Source organism: Oncorhynchus masou, chromosome 24 (assembly GCF_036934945.1).
Source record: "Oncorhynchus masou masou isolate Uvic2021 chromosome 24, UVic_Omas_1.1, whole genome shotgun sequence".
Classification (NCBI taxonomy): Eukaryota; Metazoa; Chordata; class Actinopteri; order Salmoniformes; family Salmonidae; genus Oncorhynchus; species Oncorhynchus masou.
The window spans coordinates 96,189,247-96,215,394 of NC_088235.1; the positions used below are offsets into that span (position 1 = coordinate 96,189,247).

Genomic DNA, 26,148 nt, shown 5'->3' on the forward strand with positions numbered 1-26,148 from the left:
GGACTCTGACAGCGGTACTATCATATACAACACAAAAGTGATTTAGCAACCATTTTCAGCCAAAATTGTATTACAATGATGCTCTTTCCATTTGCGCTGGAAATAGTCAAACCTGGGAGAGCGCGTACATTACCATTACCGTGAGGATGTACATCTTGTGTTTCAAACTTAAACGCTATGCCAGTGTAGAACACAATAGTATTATATTATACTCTTACATGTTATGTCATTTGTCACTTTGCAATTCCATAGAATGTCAAATAATTGAAAAACACCACAAGAAATCCTAGCACAAAACCAGCCAGATAACTTCCATTAATTTCATTCCATTTTTACATTGAGTCAGTCTGGTTGAGTCTACTTTCTATTTGGGTTATTTATATCAGACTAACACCAACTATTCTTCAGTATCTTTAGAGTCTTAATATTATAATTTTGTATTGATACTCCTTTACCTCACATTGAACACATTTTTTATTTTGCCAAAGGGAAGCCTCAAGCCCTGAATTTTTTTTTTGGATCAATATATAAATAAAAGGAAAATAGAAAATACACATTACTCTATTCATCTCACTATTCAAGACTCTCAGGTTAATTGAAGGAGAAAGTTTTGCCCTAGATAGCAGAGAAGGAAAGAATAGGCTTTCTATTCAGAGCGAGCGAGAGAGTGAGAGTGTGTTCTGAATGGTTGGTGTTTTGCCTGTGAATAGGCAGAGTGGGTGTCACACTGGGTGAGAGACTTTGCTTTGAGAGATAATGAACATGGCTGGCTTGGCCCCTCCAGTGACAGGTGAGGGACTGAAAGAGACAGGCTTCTGAATAGTGATTGACTGATAGGATGTGAGTGCTGTCCTTCTCGCTCTTTTCACTCTTGTTGCTGCTCACAGCTCTGGGGCCTGCATTAGTGAGATAGAGCACTTTCAACCTATTTAAGGCCTTTATTTGTATTATTCTGTTAGCAGGACTGGGCGAAGGATGGTAGAATAGAATGGAATAAAATAGAATAGAAAAGTAGAATACAATGCAATAGAATAGTATACTTTATTGTCCATTAAAACAGAAATGTATAATTTGCTGTTGTAATCTTCCATGAACTGTGTATTACTCTCCATCCCCCTGGTCTGTCTGACAGCCTTGCCCAAGCCCCCCACCTCCCTGATCGTGACGGAGACCACAGCCACCAGCGTCACCCTGACCTGGGACTCTGGGAACCCTGAGCCCGTGTCCTACTACGTCATCCAGTACCGGGCCAAGGTCTCTGACAACAGCTTCCAGGAGGTACGGTCCAATGATTCCAGTGGATCAGTGGGTTAGAGTATGGGGCTAGCAACACCAAGGCTGTGGGTTAGATTACCACATGGTTGTGATTTCAACTCCCACATGGTTGTGGGTTCTCTTCCTGCGTAGGCCACAAATACTAAATAAATGTGTCAGGGTCAATGTTGACACTTCTGTAAGTCACTTTGGATAAAAGTCTGCTGAATTATCATATGTCATATTATCATTCTATTTTAGGTGGATGGGGTAGCCACCACGCGCTACAGCATTGGTGGCCTCAGCCCCTACTCCGAGTACGAGTTCCGCGTCATGGCGCTGAACAACATTGGGCGTGGCCCTCCTAGCAGCCTCGTGGACACCAGGACCAGTGAGCAGGCTCCATCCTCTCCACCGCTAGCTGTACAGGCTCGCATGCTCAGCGCCTCCACCATGCTGGTCCAATGGGAGCCGCCTGAGGAGCCTAATGGACAGATCAGAGGGTAAGATATTATAATAATATATAATATCCCCTGACCAGGCTCTAACCCACTGAGCAATATTATTGAAGCCTTCATAAACCCTTTATAAGTCCTATATGCTTCATAAACCCTTTATAAGTCCTATATGCTTCATAAAGCATGTATACATTTCATACACCTAGGTTGATATAACATGTCTTTTCGTCTGATGCTTTGCCAAATATGTGTATATTTTTAGGTACATTTTCTAAACCTTGTTGATGGATTGATTTTCTAACCTTCTCCTCAGGTACCGGGTGTACTACAGCTCGGACCTCAGAGCCCCACTGAGTGGGTGGCAGAAACACAACACTGACGACAGCAGACTGACCACCATCTCAGGGCTGACCACTGATATCACCTACAGCCTCAGGGTGCTGGGGTTCACCTCTGTAGGGGACGGACCTCCCTCTGATGTACTGCAGGTCAAGACCCAGCAGGGAGGTGAGCGGACACTCTCAAGTAGTACACTACCTAGGTGGTGGCATGTACAACTTATGTAGTTGGGGAGAGCCGAGTGGACACTGTTACTTATGAAGAAGGGACACTACCTAGGTGGTGAGTGTACACTGAAAAGTATAAAACAGGGTGCACGTTGTGTGTTAGGTCTGTTTCAGCTGTCGGCCAAGTCTCCCTAATAGAGGTTTCACTTTTCACTGAGTGAATATCCACATCCACAAGGACATTATCTACTGTGTCCTCAAAGTACAACGTAGATCATGTCTACTCCACAGTTTCCTCCTCTTCTGACACCTCTGAGAAGAAAAGTGATAAAGTGATGAAGTGCCCCAGAATAGTTTGTAGTGCAGACACGCTCATCTGAAATGGCTTCCTCTGTACTGTAGACTTACTCCAGATTTTAAAGGTACATTGTGAAAGTGTTCTGTATATTTCTGATATTTGTGAAACCGCTGTCTCAGCTCCATAACAGAGTAAAAGCACAGCACCTGTGTCTCACAGCATGTCTACACTTTGTCCCAGTTCTTTACCCGTCTGTCTAAAGTGTGCACTTCCCTTTGTGGGAAGAAAATAACTGGTGTACGATATTCCGATGCTTTCAAATGGATGGGGAGGAGCGCATGCTTTAGGAGAATACGGATGTAACCCCTATGTATTCTGAGAGCAGGGTTTCATCTCGCTTTTCTCTCTGCCTGTAGTACCAGCCCAGCCATCTAGTTTCAACGCCGAGGCAGAGTTGGACACCCGCATCATGCTGTCGTGGCTGTGGCCTGTCCAGGACCAGATCATCAAGTATGAGCTGATGTATTGGGAGGCCAACTCTGGCAACAAGGTAAATGGCCGATAATATCCTAACTGATAACAATATTCATGGAGTAGACAAATTGTATTATCTGTCTCGAAGGACAACGGAAAATCATAGATGTTTCTGTTATCCTTTACTCTGTTGTCTTTCAGGAGTTGCAAATGCAAGCTCAGATCCAATAAGTATTTCCAACTATGTGTACCTTTTTATGTGAACGTGGTACATATTAACTTTGGGGATTACAATATCTACTTTTCTCATTGTGCTTTTTGAGTTCTCTCTTGTGACAGGCATTAACATGTAGCTAGCTAGTAGCTAGCTAGTGCACACAAGATTTGTTTTTGGCTCCTGGATTCCGAGACTTTTACTAACGTCTCTTCTGCCTATTTTCTCCCTCAGCTCCATGTGACCTTCCTTCCAGCGGGGTCCTATGCTGTGGAGGGTCTGAAGCCAGACACCCTCTACATGTTCTCCCTGGCTGCTCGTTCTGAAATGGGCCTGGGCGTCTATACCCAACCCATTGAGGCCAGGACTGCCCAGTCCAGTAAGTACTGTACCCCAACTCCCTGACCCAAACTTACCGTTCTTTACCTCTCTTTACTTGGAGCTGGACTTACTGTTGGACAATAGGGGCTGTTTTTGGTCCACACCCCAATGCCCAGCACCCCAATGCCTTTTCTTCTTCTGCGGAGTCCAGGTGGGAGAAAGGTAGGTCATAAAGGTAGGTCATATTTTGCGGTCAGTTGTTAGTTGAGTTATTGTGTTTTTCTTTATTTTGAAAGCATGCTAAAGTATGGGTCTTTGACTTCTACATAGCTTGTGAATTGAGGCCAGAGCAGTAAGAATCTGTGAAAATGTCCTCCTCTTTTGGCACTTACCAGATAAAGCACTGACTCTTTTACCCACATACCACAGGAAGAAGTCTGGTCATCTTTTAAAGCCTGCACCTCTAACCCACCTGATCTTAAAGGAACAATTTGAAAATAATGCGCTCAGTGGTTTGTGGACATTTCACAGAGATACGCTTGTTTTTGTGAGAAGTTTTCGAAGAACAGGAATTTCGCATTAGTGTGTAAAGTGTATACACTCAACACTAAATATCATGTCTTAAAATATCTTTATTATTTTATGTTCTGCTGATTGGAGAAGAATCTGGCTCACTTTCAATGGGAAAGTGAGCCAGTCAGGTAGTTCATTCTTGCACAGCATTCATCCTAGCTGACTCCATGTTGTGCAATTTTCCTTTTTTACCACTTTTACAGACTGAATTTAAAATGTATTAAATTGAACTTTTGTGTCACTGGCCTACACACAATACCCCATAATGTCAAAGTGGAATTATGTTTGTAGAAATGTTAACTAATTGATCAAAAATGAAAAGCTGAAAAGTCTTGAGTCAATAAGTATTTCCCTTTGTTATGGCAAATAAGTTAAGGAGTAAAAATGTGCTTAACAAGTCACATAATAAGTTGCATGGGCTCACTGTGTGCAATAATAGTGTTAACATGATTTTTTAATGACAACCTCATATCTGTAACCCACACATGCAAAAATCTGTAAGGTCCCTCAGTGAAGCAGTGAATTTCAAACACAGATTCAACCACAAAGATCAGGGAGGTTTTCCAATGTCTCGCAAAAAAGGGCACCTCTTGTAGGATGGGTAAAAATTAATTTTGAAAAGCAGACATTGAATATCCCTTCGAGCATGGTGAATTTATTAATTACACTTTGGATTGTGTATCAAAACACCCAGTCAATACAAAGACACAGGTGTCCTTCCTAACTCATTTGCCGGATAGGTAGGAAACCTTGATGAGGTAAAGAGTGACTTTAAAACAGTTAAAGGGTTTAATGGCTGTGATAGAAGAAAACTGAGGATGGATCAAAAACATTGTAGTTACTCCACAATACTAACCTAAATAGAGTGAAAAGAAGGAATATTGTACAGAATACAAATATTCCAAAACATGCATCTTGTTTGCAATAAGGCATGAAAGTAAAACTTAAAAAATGTGGCAAAGAAATGTATTTTATTTTCTGAATCCAAAGCGTTATGTTTGGGGCAAATCCAACACAACACATCACTTAGTACCACTCTTCATATTTTCAAGCATGATGGTGGCTGCATCATGTTATGGATATGCTTGTCATCGGCAAGGACTAAGGAGTATTTTAGGATAAAAAGAAACAGAATATAGCTAAGCACATGCAAAATCCTTGAGGAACACCTGGTTCAGTCTGCTTTCCAACAAACACTGGGAGACAAATTCACCTCTCAGCAGAACAATAAACTGAAACACAAGGCCAAATATACACTGGAGTTGCTTATCAAGACGCCATTGAATGTTCATGAGTGGCCTAGTTACAGTTCTGACTTCAATTGGCTTGAAAATCTATGGCAACTCTTGATAATGGCTGTCTACCAATGATCAACATCCAAATATTGTACAATCCAGGTGTGCAAAGCTCTTAGAGGCTCAGAAAGACGCTACCAAAGGTGATTCTAACATGTATTGACTCAGGGGTGTAAATACTTATGTAAATGAGATATGTATGTATTTCATTTTCAATAAATGTGTTATTTTTGTTATTATGGGGTATTGTGTATAGACGAATGAGGGGAAAAATACATGTAATCTATTTTGAATTCAGGCTGTAACACAACACAATGTGGAATAAGTCAAGGTGTATGAATACTTTCTGCAGTGTGAGGCAACAATGTGAGGAATGTGAGGAACATTCCTTGTCCCTATTTGTAGTCAGTCGATAACAAACCACAGCCCATCGGCCATTGCACATTTTGACAAATAGTATGATAAATCCAGTGCGTCACATTCCACTGAGTACATAGATACAAAACATGCTCATTTCCATTGTGATGCAGAACCCAGCAACCTAAAACAGACTGCTGCACAGAAGGCACAGCGGCATCATAAATGTCACCATCATTTGTTATTATAGTTTATAATGAAACATGGCACCGTACTGTACTATACGTTTATGTATGGCCTCGGCATCCACCAACACAATCACTGTCACCTAACTGACGCTAATAACGCTGAACAGCTCCCCCTTAATCGAGTTTTTAGCACATAACCAGACCCCTCCGCCACACCTCTGCTATTGTCACTACCTCAGCCTCCTCTCTGCTCCCCTCACAGCACTGAGCATGGTCTCTCCAGGAGATCTAGAGGTTGGAAGCTGAAATATTTATGACAGGTTTGCCAAAGGAATCAGAGCTTATTCTTAGCCATTTGTTTTACTTGTCAGCTGTGAAAGCCTTCCTGTGTGGAAAGGGGAGAGCCATAATGTGTCCCAAATGACACCCTATTTAGTGCACTACTTCAATGGACCCTGGTCAAAATTAGTCTACTAAACAGGGTGCAATTTAGGACACAGACCCAAACACTATACAGGGCTTTGGTTCCCATAGGAACAGAGGACCCTAAAATGAGGCCTCTCTTTCTCTCGCTCCCTCTCTCTGAAGTCAGTCTCTTATCTGCCTGCTCACTGACACACAGAGCCACTGAGTCGCCATTTCAAGAAAGGTGCTGCCACGGCAAAGAGTCCAGCAGGGCTGCTCTTTCACGCTTTCTGCTCTATTCCCCTTGCTTCTCCAAATCACTTTCACAATTCTATCACTATATCTGTCCTCAATATTCTCACTCCCCCATTCACCATGTCATATGATCTGTCTGGCCCTTTATCTGTTATTTGCATTCTTTTATAGCTATATATCTCTCTGCTTCTCTATCTTTTTGTGTTTCTTACAACTCCGTACCTGTTTGAAACATATCTGTTCAATCTGTTTCCCTCATACATAGACTCTCTAACTCTCATCTACTCCCTCATGAATATACACATAAAGGTTCAGCTGAACAGCAGGGAATTACTCTGTTTCTTCCCAAATGGCACCCTATTCCCTACATAGTGCACTTCTTTTGCCCAGGGCCCATATGGAATAGGGTGTCGTTTAAGACACATGCTCTGTTTTTTCTGTCTTATCTGTATTTGAACTCTGTTAATCACTTGGGTGTCTGTATTCTAAAGGAAGGAATGGCCTGTCAAGGATGAGCCTTTTAACACCAACCAACCAAACATGACATATATTGAAGGCATATTGTGTCCTGCTTCCTCACTGCTCTGGCTGCCAAATCACAAGCAGGCATGTTAAAGGTTATTTTCTACACAGTGGTGCCTCAGTATCCCTCACCCACCCACTACCTTCCCCTTGTTCATACTGGGTTGTGATATTCTGGAACATGTATTTTGCTCATATTGTGTGTTGTTTATGCATTTAGTTGTTTTTCATTTTTATTGTGTCCTGTTTTGCATTTGAAATATTTAATTTTTCTTCTGCACTGTGGAGAATTGTGAGAGACTATAAAATAAAATAAAGATCTTTAGTAGAAGCACAACCCCTATACACCTACTATAGCTCATTTAGAAACTACACACCTACTATAGCTCATTTAGAAACTACACACCTACTATAGCTCATTTAGAAACTACACACCTACTATAGCTCATGTAGAAACTACACACCTACTATATCTCATTTAGAAACTACACACCTACTATAGCTCATTTAGAAACTACACACCTACTATAGCTCATTTAGAAACTACACACCTACTATATCTCATTTAGAAACTACACACCTACTATAGCTCATGTAGAAACTACACACCTACTATAGCTCATGTAGAAACTACACACCTACTATATCTCATTTAGAAACTACACACCTACTATAGCTCATTTAGAAACTACACACCTACTATAGCTCATTTAGAAACTACACACCTACTATATCTCATTTAGAAACTACACACCTACTATAGCTCATGTAGAAACTACACACCTACAATAGCTCATTTAGAAACAAATTTCAGACTGCCTTGCACATGATTACTCTAAAGCACATTGGTAAGGAGTTACAGACTACAGTATATGGAGCTCTTCCTCCCAGTCCAGAAGGCCTGTAGTTCATCCCAAATGGCACCCTATTCCCTATACAGTAGTGCACTGTCAAAAGTAGTGCGCTATAGAGGGAATAGGGTGGTATTCCCTCTCCCATCTCTCCTGCTTGACCCCCCAACCACCTCCATGTGTCCCCCCCCTTTCCTCCAGCCCCCTCAGCCCCGCCCCAGGAGGTGCACATTCTGAGCCTCAGCTCCACCAGCATCAAGGTGAGTTGGGTGGCACCCCCTGCAGCCAGCCGCCATGGGGACATCGTCCGCTACTCTCTGGCCTACCAGGCCGCCACCGGTGAGGACCTGGAGCGCCACAAGGTGTCGGGCATCAGGGCAGATGTTTCTAGTTATATCCTGGAGGGCCTGGAGAAGTGGACAGAGTACCAGGTGTGGGTCAGGGCTCACACGGACGTAGGCCCAGGCCCAGAGAGCCCTGCGGTCAGGATCAGGACCAAGGAGGATGGTAGGTCCATTGTTGGGCCCCAGACTGGGGCTTCCTTCCCTAGGGAAGCACTTCTGGCACTAACTCAGCTTGGTCCTGGGTCTCTACTACTGCTACTGCTGTCCCCTGGCCTGTCTCTGCCTCTGGTTGGCCTCTCTGCTCCGCTCTGCTGTGGTCAGGCTGGAGACTACTTTCCTAGCACTAAACCAGCCCTGCTACTGTTATTACTACTGCTACTACTACTAATACTGCCACTACTGTTACTACGACTGTTACTGCTACTGTTACTACTACTGTTACTACTACTGATACTTCTACTACTACTGCTACTTCTACTGTTATTACGACTGTTACTGCTACTGTTACTACTACTGTTACTACTACTGATACTTCTACTACTACTGCTACTTCTACTGTTATTACTACTGTTACAACTACTGCCATTACTGTTATTACTACTGTTACCACTACTGCTACTACTACTGTTACCACTACTACTACTGCCGCTACTGTTATTACTGCTGTTACTTCTACTGTTAACACTACTACTACTACTGTTACCACTACTACTACTACTACTACTACTACTACTACTACTACTACTACTGCCGCTACTGTTATTACTGCTGTTACTACTACTGTTACTACTACTACTGCCACTACTGTTATTACTGATGTTACTTCTACTGTTACCACTACTGTTACCACTACTACTACTACTACTACTACTACTACTACTACTACTGCTACTAACTGTTATTACTGCTGTTACTGCTACTGTTACTACTACTACTACTACTGCTACTTCTACTGTTATTACTGCTGTTACTACTACTGCCGCTACTGTTATTACTGCTGTTACTTCTACTGTTAACACTACTACTACTACTGTTACCACTACTGCTACTACTACTACTGCCACTACTGTTATTACTGTTGTTACTACTACTGTTACTACTACTACTACTACTACTACTACTACTGCCGCTACTGTTATTACTGTTGTTACTACTGCTACTACTACTACTACTACTACTACTACTACTACTGCTACTACTACTACTACTACTACTACTGCTACTTCTACTGTTACCACTACTGTTACCACTACTACTACTGCCGCTACTGTTATTACTGCAGCTACTGCTACTGTTACTACTACTACTACTACTACTACTACTACTACTACTGCTACTGCCACTACTGTTATTACTGCTGCTACTACTACTGTTACTACTACTACTACTACAACTACTACTACTACTACTACTACTGCCGCTACTGTTATTACTGCTGTTACTACTACTGTTACTACTACTACTACTACTACTACTACTACTGTTACCACTACTGTTACCACTACTACTACTACTGCCGCTACTGTTATTACTGCTGTTACTGCTACTGTTGCTACTACTACTGCTACTTCTACTGTTATTACTACTGTTACGACTACTGTTACTACTACTGTTACTACTACTGTTACTGCTACTACTACTACTGTTACTACTACTGTTACTACTACTGTTACTACTACTGTTACTACTACTGTTGCTACTACTACTACTGCTACTTCTACTGTTATTTCTACTGTTATTACTACTGTTACGACTACTGTTACTACTACTGTTACTACTACTACTACTACTACTGTTACTGCTACTACTACTACTGTTACTACTACTGTTACTACTACTGTTACTACTACTACAACGACTGCTACTTCTACTGTTATTACTACTGTTACTACTACTACTACTGCTACTTCTACTGTTACTATGACTGTTACTACTACTACAACGACTGCTACTTCTACTGTTACTACTACTGTTACTACTACTACTACTGCTACTTCTACTGTTATTACTACTGTTACTACTACTGTTACTACTACTGTTACTACTACTACAACGACTGCTACTTCTACTGTTATTACTACTGTTACTACTACTGTTACTACTACTACAACGACTGCTACTTCTACTGTTATTACTACTGTTACGACTACTGTTACTACTACTGTTACTACTACTGTTACTTCTACTACTACTGCTACTTCTACTGTTATTACTACTGTTACAACTACTGCCATTACTGTTACTACAGCTGTTACCACTACTGTTACCACTACTACTACTGCCGCTACTGTTATTACTGCAGTTACTTCTACTGTTACCACTACTACTACTACTGCCACTACTGTTATTACTGCTGTTACTTCTACTGTTACCACTACTGTTACCACTACCACTACTACTACTACTACTACTACTACTACTACTACTACTACTACTACTACTACTGCCGCTACTGTTATTACTGCTGTTACTACTACTGTTACTACTACTACTACTGCTACTTCTACTGTTAGTTCTACTGTTACCACTACTGTTACCACTACTACTACTACTATTACTGCTACTACTACTACTGCCGCTACTGTTATTACTGCTGTTACTACTACTGTTACTACCACTACTGCTGCTACTTCTACTGTTACCACTACTGTTACCACTACTACTACTACTATTACTGCTACTACTACTACTGCCGCTACTGTTATTACTGCTGTTACTACTACTGTTACTACCACTACTGCTACTACTACTACTGCTACTTCTACTGTTACTACAACAGTAAACCACTACTGACAATACTGTTACTGCTACTGTTACTACTACTTCTACTACTACTACTACTACTTCTACTGTTACTACTACTGTTACTACTACTTCTACTACTACTACTACTACTTCTACTGTTACTACTACTGTTACCACTACTGACACTACTGTTACTACTACTGTTACTACTGTTACTGCTACTGTTACTACTACTACTACTATTACTATTACTACTTCTACTGTTACTACTACTGTTACCACTACTGACACTACTGTTACTACTACTGTTACCACTACTGACACTACTGTTACTACTACTGTTACTACTGTTACTGCTACTACTATTACTACTACTACTACTTCTACTGTTACTACTACTGTTACCACTACTGACACTACTGTTACTACTACTGTTACTACTGTTACTGCTACTGTTACTACTACTACTGCTACTGCTACTACTACTACTACTACTACTACTACTACTACTTCTACTGTTACTACTACTGTTACCACTACTGACACTACTGTTACTACTACTGTTACTACTGTTACTGCTACTGTTACTACTACTACTACTACTACTACTAATACTACTACTACTACTTCTACTGTTACTACTACTGTTACCACTACTGACACTACTGTTACTACTGACACTACTGTTACTACTTTTACTGCTACTGTTACTACTACTACTACTACTACTACTACTTCTACTGTTACTACTACTGTTACCACTACTGACACTACTGTTACTACTGTTACTGCTACTGTTACTACTACTACTACTACTACTACTTCTACTGTTACTACTACTGTTACCACTACTGACACTACTGTTACCACTACTGACACTACTGTTACTACTGACACTACTGCTTTCAACCCAACCCTTTTCTGCTACTTTCCCCAACGGCCTATCTCTGCCTTTCACTGGCCACACTACTGACACTAACCCTGCACCGGGATTCTTCTACGACTACTACTCTTCTAATGCTACGACCTCCTGCTGCTCTACTCTACGGCCTGTCTACTCTACGGCCTGTCAGCTCAACAAACGAGCGTGCAGTGTTAATTACTGACATTAATCAAATTGAACGCTATGTGTGTTTATAACTGACGTCCTAAAATTTCAGCCTATTCCCTCTGGGTCTCTGGTCAAAAGTAGTTCACTAAATAGGGAATAGGGTGTCATTTCGGACACATGCAGAGTATACCGCCTCACGGTGTCACAGTGGCACGGTCCAGCGCCTGTGGTCTCTAAGTCTGAAGACACTATTAGAGTAAATCCTTGCAAGGGGTTCCGTCTGTTTTGTCAAGACTCAATCCACCACATCGTAACCTTGAGAGCAATAGGCTATTTTCCTGGGCCACTGGAGAAAATCAAAGTATCAGCGGATAAGTCCAAGAGAGGCTTAAGAACGATGGGCAGCATAGTGTGCAGGGCTGTAGAGCCCATCCCTCTTCTTGTCCTCTACACCGGGTTTCTTGGTTCTCTAGCTGTTTGTCCATCAGCACAGTGTGTGGACCGAAGCTTTTCCTAATGTCCTCTTTTTCTCCATCCAGTTTTTCTGCTTCTTTCTCCAGCCGTCTGTGGTGACCACAACTAACAAATGAAGATGGCCTGTGTTCTTGACATCTTCCTGCATCCCCCTCTTCCCCTCTTTCCTTCTCTTCTCACCTTCCCTCTTTCCTGCCTCCCTCTTTTCCCCTTCCGTTTTAATTATGTTAGGCTTTTCCATTGTCTGGATTAATTGTCTGGATTAATTTGATTCCCAGGTGCCTTAATTGTGTTTGAATTGTCTGTGTCTATTTTTCCGAGCATGAGACCTGTCTCAGTGATCGTAATGGCTATTTGGCTACTCTCGCTATAGTTTATTTCTATTCGTTCTTCTTTTTTTTGCACTCTGGGAGAAGCTGCTCTTTTTCAGATCTACATACAGTACATCTGGTCAGATAGCTGGACATATATAGCTGGTGTAGCAGTTTCTTCTCTTTATCTTATTATCTCCTTCTTTCTCTTTCTCTTCCCTTCTCTGTTTTTCTTTTATGTCTCACCGGGTTAGTTCGGGCTTTCATATAAAGACTAGAAACAGCCAATAATGCCTTCGCAAGAGACAAGCAGAAGCAAAGCATTGTCTTTAGTTAAGCACGCTGTTCCTCTACCACTCAATCCCATCCAATAACCTTGACTCTGTCACCTCTCTCTCTGGCTCCCTCTCCTCATATCCCACTCTCTCATCCTTTTCTCTCTCTCCCTCTCTCTCTCTTTCTCCCACTTTCTCTCCATCTCACTCTCCCTCCCTCTCTCTCCACCTCTCTCTCTCCCATCTCTTTCCCTCCCTCTTTCTCCCTCCCTCGCTCTCCGCTCTCTCTCTCTCTCGCTCTTGCTTAAATATCTCGATCTCACTCTCCCTCCCTCTCTCTCCACCTCACTCTCTCCATCTCTTTCTCCCCCCTCTCTCCACCTCTCTCTCTCCATCTCTCCGCCCCCTCTCTCTCCACCTCTCTCTCTTCACCTCTTTCTCCCCCTCTCTCTCTCTCTCCATCTCCCCCCCCCTCTCTCTCCATCTCTTTCTCCCACCTCTCTCCCTCTACCATCTCTCTCTCTTTCTCTCTATGTCTCTCCATCCTCGATCTCACTCTATCACCAATGATCCCCCCACCCCCACAGCACAGCAGCACCCGCAGAGCTGCCTGCCTGATTCCCTGTCCAATCACAGTGAAGTCTCATTTGCGCTGACACTGTGGTTAGGGCGCCCTGGGCCTTGAAGGCTGGGCCTCTGGCTCACAATTAATTTGTTTTAATAAACTAACATTAAGCCAATCTCTCAGCCTATAATTATTGAGATCCATCTGTATATCCCTGATGGTGGGGTATATACAGTATAACGCTGGGCTGTCTCTCATGTCAGCTGTGTTGTGTGCCTGTACACTGTCTGTACACTCTTAAAAGTAAAGGTGTGAGAGATGGAACCCTGGAGTGGAGTGGCTTAGTAGGGGTGTTACTTTAAGATATACAGTGGGGAGAACAAGTATTTGATACACTGCCGATTTTGCAGGTTTTCCTACTTACAAAGCATGTAGAGGTCTGTAATTTGTATCATAGGTACACTTCAACTGTGAGAGACGGAATCTAAAACAAAAATCCTGAAAATCACATTGTATATGATTTTTAAGTAATTAATTTGCATTTTATTGCATGACATAAGTATTTGATACATCCGAAAAGCGGAACGTAATATTTGGTACAGAAACCTTTGTTTGCAATTACAGAGATCATACGTTTCCTGTAGTTCTTGACCAGGTTTGCATACACTGCAGCAGGGATTTTGGCCCACTCCTCCATACAGACCTTCTCCAGATCCTTCAGGCTTCGGGGCTGTTGCTGGGCAATACGGACTTTCAGCTCCCTCCAACAATGTTCTATTGGGTTCAGGTCTGGAGACTGGCTAGGCCACTCCAGGACCTTGAGATGCTTCTTACGGAGCCACTCCTTAGTTGCCCTGGCTGTGTGTGTCATTGTCATGCTGGAAGACCCAGCCACGACCTATCTTTAATGCTCTTACTGAGGGAAGGAGGTTGTTGGCCAAGATCTCGCGATACATGGCCCCATCCATCCTCCCCTCAATACGGTGCATTCGTCCTGTCCCCTTTGCAGAAAAGCATCCCCAAAGAATGATGTTTCCACTTCCATGCTTCACGGTTGGAATGGTGTTCTTGGGGTTGTACTCATCCTTCTTCTTCCTCCAAACACAGCGAGTGGAGTTTAGACTAAAAAGCTCTATTTTTGTCTCATCAGACCAGATGACCTTCTCCCATTCCTCCTCTGGATCATCCAGTTGGTCATTGGCAAACTTCAGTCAGGCCTGGACATGCGCTGCCTTGAGCAGGGGGACCTTGCGTGCGCTGTAGGATTTTAATCAATGACGGCGTAGTGTGTTACTAATGGTTTTCTTTGAGACTGTGGTCCCAGCTCTCTTCAGGTCATTGACCAGGTCCTGCCATGTAGTTCTGGGCTGATCCCTCACCTTCCTCATGATCATTGATGCCCCACGAGGTGAGATCTTGCATGGAGCCCCAGACCGAGGGTGATTGACCGTCATATTGACCTTCTTCTTTTTTCTAATAATTGCGCCAACAGTTGTTGCCTTCTCACCAAGCTGCTTGCCTATTGTCCTGTTGCCCATCCCAGCCTTGTGCAGGTCCTACAATTTTATCCCTGATGTCCTTACACAGCTCTCTGGTCTTGGCCATTGTGGAGAGGTTGGAGTCTGTTTGATTGAGTGTGTGGACAGGTGTCTTTAATACAGGTAACGAGTTCAAACAGGTGCAGTTAATACAGGTAATGAGTGGAGAACAGGAGGGCTTCTTAAAGAAAAACTAACAGGTTTGTGAGAGCCGGAATTCTTACTGGTTGGTAGGACAAACTTATGTCATGCAATAAAATGCAAATGAATTACTAAAAATCATTACAATGTGATTTTCAGGATTTTTGTTTTAGATTCCGTCTCTCACAGTTGAAGTGTACCTATGATAAAAATGACATACCTCTACATGCTTTGAAAGTAGGAAAACCTGCAAAATCGGCAGTGTATCAGATACTTGTTCTCCCCACTGTATATCTTAAAGTAACACCCCTACTAAGCCACTCCACTCCAGGGTTCCTCCAGGAACCTGTTGCGACATTGAACCATTAAAGGTTTCTCCAAGAACCTCTTAACTAACCGAAGGTGCAAATATAAACCATTGACAAACAAGGAACTCCAGGGGTTCCATGTCCTCTGCCACACTGGGTTAAGGGCCCCCCCACCTGACTAGGACTATACATTCCCGTTCTCTTTGACATCTTTATTAAATGACCAGCTGAATAACTTTCCCACTGCCCTGAGCTGACAAGCACATTATATGAGCTTGACTGCCTTCACACAGTGGGATTCTGGAAAAAAGTGCATTAGCAACTTCTGCCAAGTGGCATGAGTAGAGGGTACGTTCTAGAAACAAGAGAACCTGGCATGAACCCACTCCATCTCTGCAACAAGGTTTCCATGGAGACTCCATGGGAGGGAGTGGGAGCTCTTTCTCTGATGAGATTCAGACAGCCAGGGAGCGATGGCAAAAGAGAGAGGGGTGGGTGGGGGGGGGGCAGAAGGAAGGAGAGGCTGAGAGATGGAGAGATGGCGAGATGGAGAGAGGGAAAGGGAGATGTGAGGAAAGAGATACAGAGAGAGAGATGGAGGGGAGAAAGACAATCGCTGCTGGCCGCAGTTTGAGTCCAACAGCCCAGTCCGTCTCTAACATCCCTAACACTGAAAGTCTGTGTTGTTTAAAACAACAGGGTCCATTGTGTCATCGCTTTTGGTTCCGTTAGAAACCAGCAAGTACAAATTAAACCCAGCAGTTCTCTGGATTGAAACCTTTGAAGACCAAACCTCAAAGACTTCAACAGCATCATGTGTACAGTATCTGAGTGTACACATGCTGGGCTTCTCTGCTTATGCACCTCTTCCATTTTACACAGGCCTGGTATGCATTGTAAATGGCACTCTATTGCCTACATAGTAGACTACTTTTGACAAGTAATGAACTATATAGGGAATAGGGTGTGATTTGGGATGCAGACCTGGGCTTTGTGTTTATCTGTTAATACAACGGCCATATTGACTTTTCCTCTTCTGAAGGTCGGTGTAGGCAGCAGGATTCTGCAGGATTCTGGAAGCTTGCAGATGTATTATGAGGTTAAATGGTTTCAATTAGCAGAGCTGCTGTGCATAGTGCTGACTGGCAGATACTGAGCCTTTCCTCTCTGCTACGTGGTGTTGTGTTGCGTAGACTACTACACTAACAATCTGCTTATATCTGTACATTGATCTCTTAATACAGGCCTTTATAACCTGTACCATTTAACTTCCTTCTTCTCCTTCTTACTCTCTGCTGCATCCTATTGGCTATCATTACCAAGCCATGCTACCTCCACTGCTTCCTATTGGCTATCATTACCAAGCCACGCTGTATCCTCATTTTTATTGAAGTCATATTTGTAATAATGTAAAGTTTCCCCTTGTAGCTGACCATGCATCCTGGAGGGGCTCGTAATAAGCTTGTTTCAATAGCAGCTCTGCTCTTCCTCTGCCACGAAGCATAACGTTTGGCCACTCAACCCAGCAGTCAACGTCCCCCCCTAAGGGAACACATGAGACACTTTGATTGATCTAACCTTCAAAAGTAGCTCCGCTGCGGATGAAGCTTTGATGCCATTCTGATAGAGATCCAGCTAGCTATAGAGCACTGCGTTTGGAACAGACTTGGTTGGTTGTCTTCTATGATTCTATGGGTGCATCTAAAAGAGGATGCCATTTTGGACACAGACCCTGTCTGTGAGGTTTTAAGCCTTGCTGTATCCCTCAGTCAGAATTGAAGCTCAACTTGTTACCTAACCTCAATTGTTACCTAAACTCTGTTACCTATTACCCTCTCTCCCCAGTGCCTGGAGCTCCACCCAGGAAGGTGGAGGCTGATGTCCTGAACTCCACAGCCCTGAGGGTGACGTGGAAGCCCCCCCTCCAGGTGAAGCAGCATGGCCAGATCAGAGGGTACCAGGTGGTCTACTCGCGACTGGAGAACGGAGAGCCACGAGGCCAGCCCAGCATCATGGATGTCTCCCTACCTGAGGCACAGGTACTGTCCCATTGCCACTCAGCTCGCTCAGTCCTACACATACTACCTGAGGCACAGGTACTGTCTGTTGCAACTACTAGATGACACCAACTCACTCAGTACCACACATAATGTACTGTATATCCCAATCTCCCTCACCTTCATCTCCCTCTCCAATGTCCCAGTCAAAGCTCTTTCTAATACTTTAACTGCAAACCAAATGCATACTTAAGCTGTGCTTGATTGAGCTAGCCTGCCCATTTTGTACTCCAGGAAGGCTCAAGCAAACGCTCAAAGAACCCATGGCACTCAAACTTTCAAAGATTCACCTCACACAGTTTTCTGTCACTCGGAATAGAGAACTTGAGGAGATGGATTTTGCTCAGTAGGTAATAACTGTTAATCTCTGTCAGTGGCAGAGAATGGTAATCAATCACTATGATTGGTTAATTACTCCTCTTAATAACATGATTGAAAAGGTCCTGTTTATGTCCTGTGTGTATATGCCTTTATAAACCACGGTGAACAAATCCTCCCTTCTCCATTTCCTCTTCAGTGGAATAAGGCAGGGATGAAAGACTGTTTTCAGTTTCTAGCCATGCTGCTGATGAAAATGTATTGGGTGATTCTGTATTTAGATATGAATTTGGGGTTGCCTGCCTTTTATGTTATTGAGAATGTAAATTCACTGCCTTGTTATTCCAGGAAAAGATAATGTTATATTGTTGCTTGGGTTTTTCACCATCTTGTTGTAGTAATCGTAAATTAAGAATGTAAACTGCATAAACATAATCCTGATAAGGAATGCACACACACACACACACACACACACACACACACACACACACACACACACACACACACACACACACACACACACACACACACACACACGCACACACGCACACACACACACACACACACACACACACACACACGCACACACACACACACACACACGCACGCACGCGCGCACGCGCACACACACACACACACACACACAAATGACTAGTTTGAGAAACAGATGCCTCACAAAACCTCAACTGGCAGCTTCATTAAATAGTACCCACAAAACACCAGTCTCAACGTCAACAGTGAAGAGAGGACTCCGGGATGCAGAGCTGCAAAGAAAAAGCCATATCTCAAACTAGCCAATAAAAATTTAAAATTAAGATGGGCAAAAGAACACAGACACTGGACAGAGGAACTCTGCCTAGAAGGCCAGCATCCCGGAGTCGCCTCTTCTCTGTTGATGTTGAGAGTGGTGTTTTGTGGGTACTATTGAATGAAGCTGCCAGTTGAGGACTTGTGAGGCATCTGTGTCTCAAACTACACACTCTAATGTTCTTGTCCTTTTGCTCAGTTGTGATGGGTGCATCTAAAACTCCTCTTTATATTCTGGTTAGAGCCAGTTTGCGCTTTTCTGTTAAGGGAGTAGTACGCAGCTTTGTACGAGTTCTTCAGTTTCTTGGCAATTTTCTGCATTGAATAGCCTTCCTTTCTCAGAACAAGAAGAGACTGACAAGTTTCGGAAGAAAGTTCCTTGTTTCTGGCCATTTTGAGCCTGCAATCGAACCCACAAATCCTTATGCTCCAGATACTCAACTAGTCTATAGAAGGCCAGTTTTATTGCATCTTTAATCAGAACAACTGTTTTCAGCTGTGCTAACATAATTGCAAAAGGGTTTTCTAATGATCTATTAGCCTTTTAAAATTATAAACTTGGATTAGCTAACACAAAAAGCGACAAAAACAACAACACAGAGTTACACATAAACAAACGTACAGTCAATAACACAAAAATTAAGAAAAAAATAGGAACATTTGAAACACAGAAGTGACGGTTGCTGATAATGGGCCTCTGTACACCTATGTAGATATTCCATTAAAATAATCTGCCGTTTCCAGCTACAATAGTAATTTACAACATTAACAATGTCTACACTGTATTTCTGATCAATTTGATGTTATTTTAATGGACAAAAAAATTGTTTTTGTTTCAAAAGCAAGGACATTTCTAAGTTACCCCAAACTTTTGAACGGTAGTGTAAATACATACTCTCTGGTTCTCTCTCTCTGTCTCCAGTTGTATTAGGAATATACTGTAGTTAGATCTCTAGTCGTTTTATAATGTTGTAGTTTTCCGTGTGAGGTACGGCAGGGAGAGGGTGTAGGTACAAGGTGTTCTCCTGGTATTAGCTTGTGGGAGCATGCCTTCCTTCTCTCTGAAGCACACAGTGTCAAACCCTCTTCCAGCTTCTCAGCTTATCAGTGGTAGCACGCCATGCCATTCTCCTCAGATAGCTGCAGGCAAGCCTAGCTGACACGGTAGGTATGGAGGTGTGATGAGATGTTCAGCGAGACAATTCACTAGACAACATGTCTGATTCTGCTGCTGTTTTACAGCGGTTCGCTCAGGCAAATCTACTGTATTATCCACATCACTGGCATTGGTGTTGGTGTGCTGTGAATGTGGGATACTCTGCTTGTGCACCTTAAATCTGCAGTGTGCGATTAGTACGTGGCACGGCAGCTGGTCTGTTGTTTTTCTAATTGCAGACTGACCCTTTGTTTAGTTAAAAAGCTGTACCATACAGTATATAAGATACATAATTGGTATAGCCGGGTCAAGCAGACTGACCACTGTGCTCATGTTTCTTTTTACTTCATTGTGAAACAGAACGTGAGCTATCGCGACATCAGACTGGTTCCAACAGACTGCTGTTGACCAACCATTTTTCTGTGACCTTGCTATCAGACAGCCACCTAAAGACTACTTCTCAAATCTCTGTTCCTTGATGGCTGCCTTATCCGGTCTCTGTGATGCACCACTCCTTCGACACACACACACACACACACACACACACACACACACACACACACACACACACACACACACACACACACACACACACACACACACACTGCACCACTCCTTCGACACACACACACACACACACACACTGCACCACTCCTTGGCCAAGCCGAAAAGTCATGTAGACTTATCATATGGTGTGAGGCCGATCGTTCCGGTCATTTCACATTGTTTGGTTTTTTCTCTCTCCCAGAGATGTCTCACCTCTGATTTCCTTCATGAGGTGCATTCCTGTCTTATCTGGGCAAGAAGTAGAGCTTGATAAAGGCCTCTGCCTCTTCATCCCCCTACCACATTTATGACTCACAGATACAGGCAATGACACACACACGGGAGCGAACACGCGAGCACACACATGGACTCACACACACATGGACTTGCACACACATGGACTTACACACACATGGACTCACACACACATGGACTCGCACACACATGGACTTACACACACATGGACTTACACACACACATGGACTTGCACACACATGGACTTACACACACATGGACTTACACACACATGGACTTGCACACACACACATATGCACACATACATACAGTATCCCTGTGAGTGGATGTGTTTCTCAGGGGACTGTCTTGAAGGCTCATCTGGCGTAGTGATAAAAGTGACTCTACACGTACAGTAGAGGAGAGTGGGGTAAGTTGAGCCATCCTTGTTTAGAGGAACCAAACACAAAATGAATCATGTGATCAAGTATTTAGGAAGAGGTCATCATTTCATGGAGTCTGTGAAGGAAGAAACCACATGGGAAAAGTGGTGAGCAAGTCAGGTCCAAAAAAACAGATTTTCACCAAGTCAGATAAATCTATTGTCTTTGAGGATTCGTGATGCTTGTATCTGAACCAAAGAAGATATTTTTAAGATTGTATTATACGTCAGTTGGGATCTATTTAAGCTGCAATAATATTATGAGGTCCTAAACCTGGCATGAAAGTGCATCCTTGTAGCTGTGTGAGCTAATATAGTCAAAATGTTTGTCTTGGGGTAAGTTGAGCCAATGGCAAGTTGAGCAAATTGAAGTGTTTTCTTCCCAGGCATAATGAAAGGCATTTTTCCACTGGGATATGAGGTAACAACAGGACTGGGCCTGTGTTAAAAGTGTTTCAAAAAGTACAAAGTCTCTGTTGCTGTAGATGTTAAGCGTTAAGAGATGCTTAACATTATCAAAATACAACAGATTGTGATTGTGTTGAATTGCGTTTGGGAAATAAAGATATTCATGGTTTTAAAATGGTAGTGGTAATATTTATTCAGTACAGAAATTTGTAGATGGCTTAACTTACGTGCGATAAGTTGTGCCAAGAGACCACTTTTTATGGACAAGCTATGTTCTCCAAACTGCAATGTTTAAATGAATTCTGATTATTTCCAAGGATATACATCCTGAAATATATGTAGGTATCTTTGTTAGAAACAATAGTATATTTCCCTTGATGGAGTAATGGCTCAACTTACCCCACTCTCCCCTATGGAGCAACACACGCATGCAGACACAGACACACACACTCCTCTCTAAACTCAGATTGACCATCACACAAATTGATCACTGATTTTGGAGAGTTTTTTTCCTCCTACTTTTATTCATAGAGATTGGTCCGTTTTTATTTGTAATGTTTCTTATTAAATGTCTCTTGCCAAACCAGTGGAATATTTTCATATTAGAATGAATAACTTGTTTGCAGTAGTAGTTTCCTTAGTCCTCTGCATTGGAATGCCACACAGACCTAAAAGGAAGGGATTCCCAAACCTTCCATAACAAAGCCATCACCTACAGAGAGATGAACCTGGAGAAGAGTCCCCTAAGCAAGCTGGTCCAGGGGGTCTTTCACAAACACAAACAGACCCCACAGAGCCCATGGGCTCTTGCTCTGATCTGCTATACACACACACTAACAGACCCCACAGAGCCCATGGGCTCTTGCTCTGATCTGCTATACACACACACTAACAGACCCCACAGAGCCCATGGGCTCTTGCTCTGATCTGCTATACACACACTAACAGACCCCACAGAGCCCATGGGCTCTTGCTCTGATCTGCTACACACACAAACACAAACAGACCCTACAGAGCCCATGGGCTCTTGCTCAGATCTGCTATACACACACACTAACAGACCCCACAGAGCCCATGGGCTGGTGCTCTGACCTGCTATACACACACACTAACAGACCCCACAGAGCCCATGGGCTATTGCTCTGATCTGCTATACACACACTAACAGACCCTACAGAGCCCATGGGCTCTTGCTCTGATCTGCTACACGCACAAACACAAACAGACGCCACAGAGCCCATGGGCTATTGCTCTGATCTGCTATACACACATACTAACAGACCCCACAGAATCCATGGGCTGTTGCTTTGATCTGCTATACACACACACTAACAGACCCCACAGAGCCCATGGGCTATTGCTCTGATCTGCTATACACACACTAACAGACCCTACAGAGCCCACACAACACACAAACACAAACAGACCCTACAGAGCCCATGGGCTCTTGCTCAGATCTGCTATACACACACACTAACAGACCCCACAGAGCCCATGGGCTGGTGCTCTGACCTGCTATACACACACACTAACAGACCCCACAGAGCCCATGGGCTATTGCTCTGATCTGCTATACACACACACTAACAGACCCCACAGAGCCCATGGGCTGTTGCTCTGATCTGCTATACACACACACAAACAGACCCCACAGAGCCCATGGGCTGTTGCTTTGATCTGCTATACACACACTAACAGACCCCACAGAGCCCATGGGCTGTTGCTTTGATCTGCTATACACACATACTAACAGACCCCACAGAATCCATGGGCTGTTGCTTTGATCTGCTATACACACACACTAACAGACCCCACAGAGCCCATGGGCTGTTGCTTTGATCTGCTATACACACACACTAACAGACCCCACAGAGCCCATGGGCTGTTGCTTGATCTGCTATACATACAGTACATATGGCCTGATTTGGTAGGGAGGAGGAGGAGGAGGAGGAGGAGGAGGAGGAGGAGGAGGAGGAAGGAGTAAAATAAGGGTAATTAAATAATACTTGGAGGATGAGGATCCATCTATATTAGGCTGTGTGTCGTTGGGACTCTGCTGTATATGCAACACACTCACACACACACACACACACACACACACACACACACACACACACACACACACACACACACACACACACACACACACACACACACACACACACACACACACACACACACACACACACAAACACACTAATACACATTGTCGGATCTGTTGGATCTCTCTCGGTCTGTCGTATATACATCACACTCTTCTCTGTGATGGATGGATTCCGTCCCTGGTGCGGTGCTGAATCACTTTAATTGGGCTGTTTTGCTAGGCTCAGGTCTTAATGCCAGAGCAAAGCTCCCCAGTCCACGGCGGCCGTCTGTGCCCATGTTTATGGCACCCACGTCCTTGTCAGCCCCATGAAAAACAGTCTCTCTGGCTCCTGCTACTGATGAAGCCTGGGAACTAAATCTGTTTGAAAGAGGCCATCACCATTCCCCTCGGTCGCTTATAGAACGTTACACAGCCAAGGACAGAGATTGGCCACTTTTGTTAAGATGTATTTCACTTGCTTTGGCAATGTAAACATGTGTTTCCCATGCCAATAAAGCCCTTTGAATTGAATTGAAATGAGCTTGTTGCAGAGAAACATATCAGCAAATCTATAAGCTGTGATCACTATAGACATAGAGAGAGAGAGAACAGCATTTCAGTGAGAGAGAAACTAACACATTAGCTAGACTGTAAGCTGTCATCACTATAGGCTTAGTAGTGTGTTGTTTTTCAGTTGAAGGAAGCTTTAAAATTCCCCTAGCCGTTTTACTGTGGCTGTGGGTCATCTCTTTAGAACAGCAGGCAAGCTTGGATTACTGCTCTCTTTGTCCTGCTTATGACAAAAGCCTTAATGACAGAGTAAATTCCACCATATCAAATGATTGGCCGTGGAGGTTAGAGACTCTATGGAACATAAAGGTTTAATTGGCTGCCAACTCCCTGCCCAGTGCTTTACGACGCCTTTACCATTAATGTTTATACCTGACTCCCCTCTCTCTCTCCTTCTCTCTTTCTCCTTTCAGTTCAAGGCAAAGGGCTTTATTGGCATGGGACAAATATTGCCAAAGCAAGTGAAATAGATAATAAACAAAAGTGAAATAAACAATCAAAAATGAACTGTAAACATTACACTCTGATTGCACACTGTGGTATTTTACCCAATAGATCTTTATGGGAATTTATCAAAGTTGGACTTGTTTTCAAATTCTTTGTGGATCAGTGTAATCTGAGGGAAATATGTGTCTCTAATATTGTCATACGTTTACCAGGAGGTTAGGAAGTGATGCTCAGGTTCCACCTCATTTTGTGGGCAGTGTGCACATAGCCTGTCTTCTCTTGAGAGCCAGGTCTGCTTATGGAGGCTTCTCTCAATAGCAAGGCTATGCTTACTGAGTTTGTACATAGTCAAATCATTCCTTAAGTTTGGGTCAGTCACAGTGGTCAGGTATTCTGCCCTGGTGTACTCTCTGTTTAGTCCCAAATAGCATTCCAGTTTGCTCTGTGCAGAAGATCTAGGTGCTGCTGTAGGCCCTCCTTGGTTGGGGACAGAAGAACCAGATCATCAGCAAACAGTAGACATTTGACTTCAGATTCTAGTAAGGTGAGACAGGGTGCTGCAGACTGTTCTGGTGCCTTCGCCAATTCCTTGATATATGTGTTGAAGAGGGTGGTGTTCAAACTGCATCCCTGTCTCAGCTCACGTCCCTGAGGAAAGAAATGTGTGCTTTTTGCCAATATTAACTGCACACTTGTTGTTTGAAATGTTATGTTGTTGTATGTTTTTCCCCCAACACCACTTTCCATCAGTTTGTATAGCAGACCCTCATGCCAAATTGAGTCAAAGGCTTTTTTTTAAATCAACAAAGCATGAGAAGACTTTGCCTTTGTTTTGGTTTGTTTGGTTGTCAATTAAGGTGTGCGGGGTGAATACGTTTTCTGTTGTGCAGTAATTTGGTAAAACGACAATTTGACATTTGCTCAGTATATTGTTTTCACTGTGGAAATGTACGAGTCTGCTGTTAATGATAATGCAGAGGATTTTCCCAAGGTTGCTCTTAACCCATATCCCACAGTAGTTATTGGGGTCAAATTTGTTTCCACTTTTGTGGATTGGGGTGATCAGTCCTTGGTTCCAAATATTGGGGAAGATGCCAGAGCTGAAGATGATGTTAAAGTGTGTAAGTATAGCCATTTGGAATTTGTGATTTGTATTTTGTTAAATGTAATTGGAGAATCCAGCGGGTTCTGGAAGTTTCCCTTCTCTATCTCTCTCTGTCTCACTCACTCACTCACTCACTCACTCACTCGCACACGCACGCACACGCACACACACACACACTGTCTCTATCTCCCTCTCTTTCTCTGTTTTCCCTCTCTCGTTCTCTATCTTCTATCTCTCTCTCTCTTATTT

The 26,148-nt window shown here is 43.1% G+C and overlaps 1 protein-coding gene across 8 annotated transcripts in view; it reads left to right on the forward strand.

Annotated features, from left to right (window-relative positions):
• ptprfa (protein tyrosine phosphatase receptor type Fa) overlaps nt 1–26,148 on the forward strand; it is a 317,924-nt gene that overhangs the window by 170,305 nt on the left and 121,471 nt on the right. For 5 of the 8 annotated variants that reach the window (XM_064935762.1, XM_064935763.1, XM_064935768.1 and 2 more), the window contains 7 exons: nt 1,133–1,278; nt 1,516–1,757; nt 2,026–2,219; nt 2,933–3,066; nt 3,439–3,583; nt 8,173–8,478; nt 17,569–17,762. In XM_064935762.1, coding sequence (XP_064791834.1) covers nt 1,133–1,278; nt 1,516–1,757; nt 2,026–2,219; nt 2,933–3,066; nt 3,439–3,583; nt 8,173–8,478; nt 17,569–17,762 — 1,361 coding nt within the window. The remainder of the gene's footprint in view (nt 1–1,132; nt 1,279–1,515; nt 1,758–2,025; nt 2,220–2,932; nt 3,067–3,438; nt 3,584–8,172; nt 8,479–17,568; nt 17,763–26,148) is intronic. The other 3 variants (XM_064935766.1, XM_064935767.1, XM_064935770.1) reach the window with 1 other exon arrangement.